Raw genomic sequence first — 13,300 nt, forward strand, 5'->3', positions numbered from 1 at the left:
ATTGCCATTTCTGAACCAAACAGTTATAAGGTATCAAAGCTATAAAGATAAAGTGTGGGCTCTCATAATCCCACAATGTCAATTTATGTTAATCATCTCATTATTAAATACGAAAATAATAGAAACTAACCTGAGGAATTGAAGCACTCCACGAAACCGCATTGGAAGAAGCAAAAACTTGCGTATAAATATATGACTCATTTTCGAAAATTTTCGCGTCTCTTATCGGGACACTACTTGTCACCCTCTCTTCTCAACAAACATGACACTTGTTTCGAAAATATAGTGTATGGGGATAAACAGATAGAGAGAAAAAGAAATTAGCAATGCTGCAGTTTTTGTTATTGTTTTTTGAATTGATAAATGATACGAGTTTATGTATGTCACCTACTAACATATTTATTTTCTGATACAATTTTGAAAAAATGAATAGTAAATTGAAAATTGGTGTTGAATTATCGTTTAAATTGATTAGAGAACAAAAAATCTAGTCATGACACTTTTCAAAGGAATCAAAATTCAGAAAAAAAAGAAAAAGTTACAGGTTTTTATAAGCGATGTTCCGTAAAGATTTGCAGCTTTATATCTCAACAGACTTTGAAGATATAGAATTGTTTTCAACTGATGAAATATTTTATGAATATCAAACTATATTTTGTTAGTTGGCAATTTTTTGATATATTCTTCAAGAGGTAAGATATGTCGTTTCAAACTGACACACCTATTATCGGCTCACAAACTCATGGGGGTGTTAAAGGCGCATCTAATTTATTGGGAATTTCGCGGAATGGTCTCGCAGTTGGAAAAGATCAAAAGCCGTGTTTTTGAGCGTTGCACTTCTAAAAAGAACAGTAAATCATGTTTTCCGCTTCGAGATCACGTCGAAAAAATTAGCTGTGGGGTTAACACCCCCCGGCAAGTGGTCACGAACCGAAAATAGGTGTGCCTCCATAAGTAGAAAACTTTTAAACAGAATTTGACCCATCAATCCAAGTTTCGCCATAACGTTCCTAGTCAGTGTAAAGAAATGACGAAATCAGTTTAAACTGATAGTCATTTATACTATTCACGTCAACTAGTCGAAAGGAAATGATTATCGATATAGTCATAATCATTTTGGAAATGACGAAAACGATAGTCGATTCAGCTGTTTCGTCAAAACTTTTAAAAAATAGTCGAAATAGTACAAACGTAAATAGCCGAAACGTGAGTAATTAGAGCAGAAAAAAAGAAGAATATCAGAAAATTTTTAAAATGAAAACTCATTTTCTCAGTCATTTATTTACGTCGTTTTAATAATTGCTTTTGTATCGGAACTAATCATTTACGTCGTTTTGATAGTTGTTTTTTCATTTCCGATAGTCAAATTACACTGTGTTTTTAAAATTATGATATTTTGATTATCATTTTACGTCATTAATCGCGTGACGAAAAATGACTAACTAATGACTAGGAACTCTATTTCGCCAAAACTATCTACATAGAAAACTTCTAAAGACTCAATTGTGTTAAAATTTTTTAAAGTCATCCCAAAACTCAGACCTGAGCCCCCAGTTATGTTGACATTCATTTTAAACCTCTATTCATGTGCTTAATTTGTTCTTCTGAGATCTAACGGAACCTTTTCATTACTTTCTGACAAAGTTACATTTTAATTACCCGTTCCAAAATCAATTCGACCCTCGTTACGAACATCTGCTCTCCGTACCTCTCTCTTGTCTCCCCCATCACGCAATTGGAAGAATAGAGTGTATAAAGAGAGTAGCCAACGAGACGGAGAGAAAAATGCAAATGAACATAGAGGTTTCTATTGCGTTGACCTGCGACATGCGGCTTGCCACCCCATATTCTAGTAGTTGACCCTTCTCTCTCACACTCTTTGTCTTCAGAAACCGCACACTATCTAGTATTTTCTGCCACCCAGCGTATTCACTTCGCTTCGCGCGTTTATAGAAGAAATTGGGCGGATGCGAACACTTATTGCTTTTATCTTTTTGTAGTTGAATTATTGGAACCATTTATTTTATTATTCATTTGCCGGTGGCTGAATGTTCGCTTAAAGTTCGGCCCCGGGGACGAAGGGTGGATTTCGTTGCCGAATTCCGATTTATGCCGACTTTCTACCGTACTTTTCCCGTAAAAAGCAAACTTGTCACGGACCACGCCGAAATTCGCTGAAATCATCTGAAGTTTTTTGAATTTTTTTCCGAAAATGTTGGATTTTATGATTCAAGTTTGTTAAAAAGTTTTAAAAGTACGGTAGATAGCCTGCGTAAATCGAAATTCCGCAATGAGACCCACCGGCGGATGGATAATTCGAAAAAAACTAGAAAAAAGAAAACGCCCCCGAATGATAAGCAGTATCAAAAGTAGACTTAACCAAACGTATTTTATCGATAAAATAATGTATTTTTCTGTAAAAAAATATCTTTCACTTTCAGCTCACATTTTTTGAGTATCTCTTATCATTATTATTCATTTAGCCTATTTTCCAGGATATCATGACATCATCCTTCGGCGGCGGCACCACATTCTTCTTCCATCAGGGCGTCTCTTCAAACAAAACATTTGTATTGAATTCGCGAAGTCAATCCGGACTCGAAATGGTGCACAATTTGCCGTCGTGTTTCAAATTGAGCCCACCTGCAGGTAACGAGAAGATTTTTGAAAAAATTGTGACAAAATTCGGTGGTTCTGTGTGAGTCCTCTGATTCATAGTGATTACAACGGCCCTCTGGTGAAAAGAGAGTCACAACGAGAGCAGCAGAGAACACTGCAACATGTCTGATTATTGTTTCTTTCACACTGCGACACTTTCGACTTATTTTCACCAATTCTTGCTGGTTTTTGTTCAATTTTTGTTTGATTTTTTCCGAAAGGATTTTTTCCGATAAGTCAAAGTCTTGAGTCATAATTAGAAGAAACACTGAAAAATCCACAAAAATTGAAAAAAACGTCTAAAAATGTTAGGAAAATTTGATTATTTTTCTGAAGCCGAGCCTGCGGGCCTTCAGGACTTGCCGGGCCTGGCTGCGCCTTGACAAGTAGGCGTTTATGCGGAAGCTATATGAATAAAAGATAATCAATTCCACTTTTTGGGAAAAACTTACGAAAACATTCTAAAAAATTCGGAAATTTTAGCCGTTAAAAAATTAATCTATAATTTTTTGCATTTCAGGGATCGTCTACCCCCCAATCAATATAAAGGTGACCTTCACTCCGCGTCCTATTGTCAGAAATGTGGAAAACGAGCCATTATTCATCAAATTCACTGATAAAAATACGCCCATCAGCTCAACAAATCCGATCACCTACCACCTGGTTGTTTTGGACTCAAAAAATAAGCCGCCTCCACCGCCTAGATCCTCACAGAGCAAAGAAGTAAAAAAGCAGATGCCGCAAAAGAAAATCCAGGAAAAAGTGTAAGTTTTAACATTTTTTAAACTTTCAAATACTTCAAATTCAGGTTTGACGCTCTTGACTGCAAAGTATGTCTTCAGCCGTTTTCTGAAGAGCTGCGTGAAAAAGTTCCAAGAATTCTCACAGCTTGTGGACACACAATCTGCGATGATTGTGCAGGTACAATCCTGCGACTCTCGCTTGATCAAAAGATTGCGTGTCCGTTTGATAGAAAGTTGACCGATGGTGAGTTTTATAAGTTTTATGAGAAATGTCCTCTCAAAAGTTGAGTTGCTCTTTGCTCAAAGTTCAAAAGTTGTAAGTCGTAATTGTAATCGGGAGAAGGAGAACAAGAAGCGCGTCAAAGGTGCGCCAGATTTGATACGAAACACTCCTAAGGTGCTCCAGACGCTATTTTTATCGAAAATGCGTCTTGATCTTTCTCCAAATCAAGAAATTTTCGCAGTTTTGCTGAAATAAGCGCGAGAATGGTGCGCCAGTTTTAACACGATTTATTCTGGAAACGCAAATGCTATTTTAATCCCTGCTCTCAAATCCGTGCTTCTACGTTTCTGAAACCATCTATCGATATTTTCCTAGGTCCCGTCTCTGCACTCCTGAAAAATTTTGCAATCCTGGATATAGTTCGAGAGAGAGCTCAGTCGTCGAGCGCAATCTATTGTGATGAGCCAGCCAACCCATGTTTCGAGAACTCACGACATGAAGCAACGTGCTACTGTCTTTCTTGTAAAGCCGATTTCTGTGAGAGGTGAGTGTTCCAATAGTTTGGGTGACTGTTTGCATATCTTTTTTCAGTTGTTTTACCAGCACTCACTGCTCAAAGATATTTTCTGGACATCGGCAAGTTTCAATCGATGAGAAGCCATTTGAACTCCCGTCATGCTCGATTCATCCGGATAATATAGCTGAATTCGTGTGCAAGGTTAGTAAGTTAGGTTTGTATTATATATCTTATGACTATATTGTTCTAAAAACTCTCAACTGAAGTTTTTGATTTTTCAGCAAGAAAATTGTCCAGCGGTCGGAACGTCTTTCTGCAAAGTATGCCAACCGATTGCACACAACAAACATGCATACAAATCTCAGGAAGAGGAAATGGACAGAAATCACAAAGTTCTCACGAAACTTCACAAAGATTTGAAACGAGCGGAAGCGTTTGCAACATCCAAATTGGAGGAAGCAATGAATTGTGAAAGAAGTTTTGAACTGTCGAATCAGTGCCTTCTGGATGCAAAGAACACGGTCACCACTTATTTTGATGACTTGAAAAAGGGCGCATTGAAGAAGATGGACTCGTTTTATGAAAATAAAAAGAAGAAGTTTGATAAGGAGATGTCATCGATAGAAAATGATTTAATCGCTATAACGGAGACAAAACATGACGTTGAGAAAGCACTGAAGAATAAGAAGTTTTTGTATGATAACTCGAAGAAACTGATAGGAAAAGCTGAGGAGCAACGTTCAGTGGTTGTTGGGAGAGATGGTGAGTCGATAAGGGTTAATTCTAGTTAGTCAGATAATCTTGATAAAGTTTTCAGAAACTGTTTAAAAACTATAAATGGTTATACAGGACCGGCCAAAAAGTTGTAGTCGCTTTCAGTTGAATATAATTGGCCAACTTTGAGAGTGTGCCATGGTAAAATCTAAATGTTCCATCAAGTAGATGTTTATTGAATCATACAAATCAACAGTAGTGCTACATTTTTGTAGTCGACAACCTTTTCTACGGACACGTTCTAGAGTTATGGTCATTTTAAGACGTCAGCTCAAAATTCGCACTATTTTGCACTAAATTTGGTCGATTTGAGGGATAAATTACTTTGTCAATACGTAACTCTCAAGGGAGTGCTTGTACAAAAAAGTTGTCAACCACAAAAATGGAGTTCTACCTTGGTTCTGTATGGTTCATACATTATTTACTTGATGGGATAATCAGAATTACCATGACACACTCTCAAAGTTGGACAAATTCAGCTGAAAACGACTAAAGTTTACAACGGGTACAGTATTACTCTGAATGTTCTTTCGGAAATTTAAGGTTGATTGTTATTATCACCCAATTAACAGTAAAATCAAAAATATTCAATTTCAGCCGACTTCACCGCGTTCTCCTTTCCCTCTCTATATGAGATTATCTGCGAAGATAAGAATCAAGTGCCAAAAACTACACCCGCACCATCTAATCATTTCTTCAAAGGGCTGTTAACGTCAAGTATTCCACGTTACTTGGGAGAGAAAAAGAAATAGAATGATCTCGAGGAAGGTTTATAACTTTTTAAAAACCATTTTGTTAAATTTAATAATTTTATTAATAAATGTTTGATTGTTAATTTTTTGTTGCATTCACTTTATTGTTTTAACCTGTATTCCAATAACAGAGTGTTATATCATTCTTATATACATTCTTGCATATAAAACTTATTTATTTGTTCGGTGATTTGTTTGTGTGTTTTTCACGATGTTCGTATTTTATTTTCATTTCCGAAAATACAAATTATCAGCGAGAAAATTGCCGTGTGAACTCGAGTGGCGTAGCCCGTAGAAAACGCGTCGAAGGCGCGCCAGACTCAGCTGACAACCTACTTTGAGAGTGTGGTTCTGTCTCCTTTCTTGTCTCATAATGCCGATTTTTGTGGAAACTGTAAATCAAGCCTAGACCTATTATTTTTGTAGTTTACAACTTTTTTATACGAGTTCTCTTTGAAAGTTACAAATCGACAAAGTGATTTACCCCTCAAATCGTCTAAATTCAATGCAAAATATAGAGATTTTGAAGGTGTATGAATTGATGGACTGTAACTTTTCAGAGAGGACTCGTAGAAAAAAGTTATCAAATACAAAATTGAAGGTCTAGGTTTGATTCACAATTTTTACAAAAATTGAAATAATGAGACAAAAGTTAAGACCCAGACACATTCTAGAAGTTTGTCATTCTCCACTGAACACAGCTAAAATCAATAACCTTAACAACCTTTTGACCGGTACCATGATATTCCCAGGAGGACCTATGCAAAAGAGCTCTATTAAGACTACATGTTATTTAAATTTAATTTCCAAACTTCCCAGGAAACACATTTTTCATAATGTCATTGATTCTTGCCCTCTTCATTCTCACTTCATTCATATACAATCGACCCCCGTATTTCGTTTTTAAAGAAAGCCTCAAAATGAGTTTTCCTATCTCGTTACGAGGCCAACCTTGATAATTCATATAGCTTGCCCCTTATTTCTCCCTTGCTAACTTCCTCCATTACTCTGATTTTCGTTTATCTTCTCTTTTGACACTCACCGCATTATTTTTCTTATCGACTTATCCTTTCAGATACTAAATATCATCACCATGCAACAACAAAGAGTTCCTGATGTTGACATCAACGTGACTCCACGAGTGCTAAACTTCCCGAAAAATGGAAGAACATCTCTGGTCTTGAAGGCAACTGTTTCTGGCCGCGATGAAGCATATCCATGGTCGTTCTCCTTGGAAAGCCAGCTTCCAGAATGTTTCACGATCGTCGAGAATCCAAGTGAGTCTAGAAATATTATGTTATGGGTCGGTGTGTCTGTCCATCTGCATATTCGTCCTGTTGCCTGTCTGTTTGTCCGTGTGTTTACATACAGTACCGGCCAAACATATATCATATTTTGCCATTTTCAGCTGAAAATGCTCAACTTAGAGGATGTGCCATGGCAAAACTAACTGTCTCACAAAATAATTTCTTATGGATCGAACAGACCAAGAGTAGAACTCCATTTTTGTAGTTGGGAACTTTTTTGTATGGACGCTCGTTAGCAAGTTACATCTCGACAAAGTAATTTATCCCTCAAATCGTCCCATTTCAGTGCAAAATGAAGTGATTTTTGAGCTGTCCTCTTAATATGACCATAAATCTCTAGGGAGTGTCCGTACAAAAAAAGTTGCCACCTACAAAAATTGAGCTATTCTTAATCAATTAGATCCAAAAAATTTCTTTGTGGGACAGTTAGTTTTACCATGACATTTTCAATTAAAAAGGCAAAATATTATATCATTTTGGCAGGTACTGTAATTAGTTTTCTTAATTTTCCAATACCTCCTGTATTTCAGTTCCCATGGATGGCCACTTTGTGGTCACATACAATGGACTACTTGGAACCAATCTGAAAACCCTCCCAGACATCACAGTCGTTGCCGAGCTGGGCAACTTCCGGAAGTATCAAGGAGTGAAAATTCAAGTTGGTGATCAAGACGAATTCGGGCAGATCCGGTAGGTTTTTACAGAAAAATGAATTGCTCTCATTTCCAAATAATGTATTTTTAGAACCAACGCACTCCAATGCTTAATTTGTGTTCTCCAATTCACAGAAACTGGAGATAGAATGCCACGCATTCTATCGGGATGTGGCCACACATTATGTGACTGCTGTATCAAGGAAATTGGTGATGGAAATAGAATAGCGTGCCCATTTTGCCGGATAATCACAAATAGTGAGTTTAGATGTTTAATGTTCGAATATGCTTGTAAATGTGAGAGTTGACTATCTGAAAAACGGAAAATGACAGAACTCAAAGTAGTGAGTGAAAAAAAATTTCAGATTTCTACCCTCCAAACTTCTCTTTGATCCAAGCCATCGAGGAGAAGAACAATCAGATTGCGGTGTCTGAGTTGTCAGCACCCAAATGCTGTGATGACCCGACAGTCGAGTGCTCCGAGAATCGGATGCACGAAGCCACTGGTCATTGTAGAGATTGTTTGAAGGATTATTGTCAGATGTGAGTTTCTACCAATCCCACTCGCAACCTAATTTACTTTTTCAGATGTTTTGCCGCCACACATCCCACCAGAGAGTTGAACTCTCACGACTTCCTTCCAATCAAATTCAAAAAGATTCAAATTCCAAAGTGTAGATGCTCGAGAGATCAAGCAAGTCGTGTCTGCGTGGTTAGTCTTTGTCATTCTAGATAATGAACCCTAAAAGATTAACACAAGGATTGCTACAAAAAAACCACTAAAATGTTTTCTTTTCAGAACCCAGTCTGCACGGATCCCGAAAAATTCCTCTGCTTGAGATGCTTTGTATTTCACCACAAAGCTTGTGGCGACTCCGAAATAGCCAAAGATCATCTGGAGAAACACTGCGATCAGATCGATGCTTTTCTGAAAAGATTACAATGGAACCAAGCGCACTTCACGAAGAAAGCAGAGGTGATTGAAGACAGTCTCAACCGGCTGAAAGTGGATTCTAAAGCCCACTTGAAGACAGTGAAGTATTGGAAGGATAAACAAGAAGTCAAGAAACACGTTCAAAAAGAGAAAGAGAGATTGACTGCGAAAAAAGAACAGGCGTTGAGCAGATCTGAGAGTGTGAGACCGCTCATCAGAAAACTGGAGAAGTGTGTGGCCCGAAAGACGGATCTGCATCGGGTACAGGAAATGATCCAGGAGGCGCAAATAGCCAAGTCCTGTAAAATTGAGGACTTGGGTAAGTTAAACAAAAATATATAATTTGGAATAATACTCAGTAAAAGCAAACATTTTAGCGCGAAATTCGAAATTATTTATTTATTTGACAACTTCAACTTCAAAATATTTTGATAGAATTGATCTCATTGACCGAAAATGCGGGAAAACTGATATAAATCGGATCAAAAATTGGTCGATTAAGCTGCATATCGAAATGCCACAACAAAACAGCAAACTGAAAATTGGTATTTGAATTTACCTCCAAGTCTAGTGAAGCGCGTTATATTTCAGTACTCACCTTAAGACCCCGTTCAGGGAGCTCCTTGAATAGAACAACTTTCAAAAGCCTTCATTCAAACCAAAATTTCCTCCCGAATTTTCAGATAAATATAGAGCTTCTCATCGATTCGACAATATCCCGAAAAGAAGACTACCACCCGTGATTACCATCGATGACGGCGACGATAACGACGATGTCGTGATTATTCCGGTCAAAGATCTTGCTCCAGGTCCGTCTCGAGCCCCATCTCGAGCTCCGAGATATGCTCCTCGTGGCGAATTGAGCACCCGGCAACTGAGATCCGCAATGAAGAGAGAACAGGATTAATTGTTCCTTCACACTTGTTGCTAATTGTTGTTTTGTTAAATCCCTGTTTTCATATTTTTTCTTGTTACTTTTCCAATGGTCCACTCACTACGTGTCTTCCTTTTGCCTCTGTTTCTGTTTCTTTCGGTCTCCCCAACACTGGTTTTCTCCCCAACAACCTCTCGCCCCGTCCATCTGTTCTCTCTGCCTCTCGATTTTGACCCTTTGCATTGCTGACCCCTCTCTTTTCTGCATTGAGACCTAAAATAAAAGTTTTATAAAAGTATCTGGTTGCGTACAAAGTCACTAGCTTCTCCGAATGGGTCCAAAGAACATTGGTGCTTCTGTCAAAACGTCTATTATATAGAAAAAAAAATATGAGAGAACAAATTTGATGCCAACAATGACTAATAGAAAAAATAGAAAATTCAAAAAGAGTTCAAAAATTGCGAGGGAAAAAGGCACAACAGAATGTTCTCGAATTATTTTTTACCAAATTTTTGATAAATAATGAAACAGTAATCACGCGGAAATGCATAATATCTACATCTGAAATGATACTAGCTCATCGATGACTTTTTTCTACCCTTTGACAGTTTTTCTACATAAGCACAATTGTTCTCTTTTTCCTATCCTCCTCTCTATTTTTTCCCTCCAGTGTAATATCATCAAATCATCAGACCCCGATTCCTTTTTTCTTATCACCAGTTGTTCCATTTATTGTCGGTCAGCATTTCTGTTATAGGCATACTATCAGTACATTCACCTCAGTGGTCACCTCGGGTGAATTATAGTTTTTTGATAAAACTTCGCAGACATATGATTATGTCTCCGCTAACCTCCAATTCGTTAGAACAACGAAGTGAAAGACGCTAACCAGACGCTCCCTTTCCACTCTATCTCTCTTTTCTCTTCTATCTCGTATTAGTAAATTCCGAGCATCAAGAACATGTTAATCCTAAAAATGGAATGGGCTTCCACCTTGTTTGCACGTATTAGGTATTGAGAGTTTGAATGTGTGAATTTCAGATTTTCTTTAAGCTTATACAATTTTTTAAAACCCTGTAGGGAAAAACCAAATGGAACGTTTTTGATATTTAGATAAGTAAAACAAATCTGAGGAGTGCTCAATCGTCTTCTTTGATTTTTCTGAAATTTATACAATTTTTGAAACCCTGTATTAGTAGAAGCCCAATGTTGTCAAATTTTCTATTTTGTCACTATAACACTTCATGCTTCAAGTGAACGGGTTGGTCTCAGCACCTCAATTTTCAAGTTTTTTAAGATTGATAGTTTTGAGTTTGAAGTTTTCGTCATTAGTATTTTTGACATTTTGTTTTTGCTATTGTTTCAAGACAATATGAATTAATTGTCTTCTGAATTAGTTCTTAGTGCCCTATGGGGGGAGGGGGTCACCAAGAAGAGGCTAACGCGTTCTCGCCATCTTCTCTCACCTTCCCCTTCTTCTTCGATACTCTTTAATACAAGCATTAGAGACGCAGAGAACGGCCATCATATATTTTGTTATGCAACCGGTGCACACGGTTTTCGCAAAAGTGCGGCATGTGATTTTTGTTGTTATTGTTTTTAAATGAGTATTTTATTTACTTTTTGAAAAACATTTAAAAAACAAGTATCTAACTTTTTTTTTAATTTGAAAACTTGTAGAACAACTTTTTTTAACTTCTTAACATTTTGAATAAAATTAAAATTTCTTCTTAATTTTTCTTTTTTCTTAAATGCTCAAAACTCCAGACTGACTATTGACTTTTCGTAGTTTTACAGATGGCAATAGAATACCTGTGCAATTCTCAAACTGGCAGAACAGTTCCACCGGAGCTGTTCTTCAATTCAAATGAGATGTCCACTAAAGAATTTAAGATAAAGTGGAGAGACAACTCGAGAAGGCGAATTTGTTTGATTACAACTTTGCCGACTTGGCTAACAATGGAGTCTCCGAAAAGTAAGGTTTTCTAGTTACCGTAGATACTGTATTTTAACGGCACCTGTATTATAACAATTAGTTGAAATCTGGTATTCTGAGTAATCTAGGAAGTATAGGCTAGGAAGTATAGGTCGCGGAAAGGTGGTCTTCAAAAAGTTTTTTATTCGAGATTATGCAATTTTTTTAGGCTTCACAAGATCTCCCTACCGATTCCAAATCGGATACGACCCAAGTCACGCTGATGGGAGTACCAGCGTCCAGTTGGTATTTGAGCTGAATTCGAGTCATTATCATAAAATGACAGTTTCGATTACGCTGAATTTTTGGCAAGGCAGACCGATGTATGTTTTGAAACAGGACGTAATGGGATTCCGAGTATATGGGAAATTAGGGAATTTAAGGGGAGTATGACAATTTTATTTGCCAAAATTTTAACGAGATTTGGCTCAATATTAGGTCCTCTATAAAAATCATGCTAGACAGTCAAATTTCATTCTTTCAGAGGAGCAGAATGCTGCAACTGTGCCATTTTGGAAGTCGCAGGGAACAGACTTCCAAAATTTCAAACATTTTGTGGGCACACGCTATGCAAAAAATGCTTGAGGGAGAAGCTGAAATCTACTCGAATAATAGAGATAAATGAAAAATTCAAAAAATTTAGTGAATGCCCAGAATGCCAAAGAAATATATACGGTAAGGTTAAAAAAATCTTAATACGTACTTCAAATACTTTTCTTTGCAGAATATCCTGTGGAATATCCTTGCTCAACGTGCACGCGCAACGAATCAGATCGGTTCTGCATGGAATGCAATGGATACTACTGTAATAAGTAAGTTTTTGTTGCAATACGTACTTAGAAAGCGATTTCCATTAAAAGGTTTTCTAAATATAAGTTCAAATTTTTAGTTGCTCCGAAAAATTTCATACCGGACAATATTCGAGACACCGGTTCACAAAAATGACAAGATTGGATCAACATCTGGAGACTCTGAGGGAAATGGCGTCACGACTGAGAAATTCTGGAGCATTTCTAAAAACAAAATATGACGAAATGGAAGTCATCCTGAGTAGCTTCAACATGGAGAATGAAACTTACCGATACATGGAAGAAACAGTAATCACAAAATGCCGTGGCCTGAAACAACTAAGAAGTCGGAAACTAATAGGACTCAATAAGTTTTTGGAAGATAAGATGAAGGAATGCAAAAATGCCTCGCTTTCACTGAATGAAGATTACGTAAAAATTGATGATCTCAGAAAGTGGATTGACCGCATTAGAAAAAAAGAGAAAAACTTACGGATTCACATGGAAGAAATAACAAATCGATATGAAAAAGCGCTTTGTCTGGAATGTCGTTGGAAGGGTGAGTTTGTTCTACTATTAAAAAATCTAAAACACAAATATAACATTTTCAGTCACTTTCCACTCTTTGAATGACTATCATATTCCGAAGGACGCTCCAGGATTTTTGCCAATGCTAAAGAGGAAGGGACCTCATGGATAAAAACCTCTCCAGTTCACTTCGCACAATAATCTGATAGTTCTCATCCGTTTTTTGTAGATTTAACAAATAATTTTTAAGTACCGCTTGCACTAAATTTTCACTGTACATATTCCTGACCCATAATAGTTTTATCCCGTTTTGTTGTAGAAACATTAGAATATTCTTGTTATTCCCGAATTGTTCAAATTTTCCTTTCACTCACGTCACAGTATTCCTCTCGCAGACAGCAAATCTCTTTTGCTTTGAAGCTTTATCAGAAAAAATACCAAAGTTGACTCACATTTTTTATTTTTTATTAATTGTTGAACTACTTTCCTGCTTGTTTAATTTATCAATGTAATGTAATATTATCTGTTTGAACTGCTACTATGATTCATTTTTGGGTTTAACTCACAATGTATG

The 13,300-nt window shown here is 37.0% G+C and overlaps 3 protein-coding genes across 3 annotated transcripts; all 3 read left to right on the forward strand.

Moving 5' to 3' along the window:
• Window positions 1–2,501: 2,501 nt before the first annotated feature.
• On the forward strand, window positions 2,502–5,667 carry GCK72_003678 (uncharacterized protein; the record flags this gene model as incomplete). Its single annotated transcript, XM_003094363.2, has 7 exons — window positions 2,502–2,649; window positions 3,179–3,422; window positions 3,467–3,645; window positions 4,000–4,168; window positions 4,216–4,342; window positions 4,423–4,903; window positions 5,513–5,667. The coding sequence occupies 7 exons, from the start codon at window positions 2,502–2,504 to the stop codon at window positions 5,665–5,667; spliced, it is 1,503 nt and encodes a 500-aa protein (XP_003094411.2).
• A 1,093-nt stretch (window positions 5,668–6,760) lies between these two features.
• On the forward strand, window positions 6,761–9,468 carry GCK72_003679 (uncharacterized protein; the record flags this gene model as incomplete). Its single annotated transcript, XM_003094347.2, has 7 exons — window positions 6,761–6,944; window positions 7,505–7,664; window positions 7,719–7,885; window positions 7,993–8,170; window positions 8,216–8,339; window positions 8,427–8,880; window positions 9,245–9,468. The coding sequence occupies 7 exons, from the start codon at window positions 6,761–6,763 to the stop codon at window positions 9,466–9,468; spliced, it is 1,491 nt and encodes a 496-aa protein (XP_003094395.2).
• A 1,764-nt stretch (window positions 9,469–11,232) lies between these two features.
• On the forward strand, window positions 11,233–12,898 carry GCK72_003680 (uncharacterized protein; the record flags this gene model as incomplete). The annotated part of the gene is made up of 6 exons (XM_053724186.1): window positions 11,233–11,410; window positions 11,580–11,733; window positions 11,895–12,085; window positions 12,135–12,222; window positions 12,300–12,757; window positions 12,810–12,898. The coding sequence occupies 6 exons, from the start codon at window positions 11,233–11,235 to the stop codon at window positions 12,896–12,898; spliced, it is 1,158 nt and encodes a 385-aa protein (XP_053588380.1).
• Window positions 12,899–13,300: the final 402 nt, after the last annotated feature.

This window comes from Caenorhabditis remanei, chromosome II (genome assembly GCF_010183535.1).
Source record: "Caenorhabditis remanei strain PX506 chromosome II, whole genome shotgun sequence".
Taxonomy (NCBI): Eukaryota; Metazoa; Nematoda; class Chromadorea; order Rhabditida; family Rhabditidae; genus Caenorhabditis; species Caenorhabditis remanei.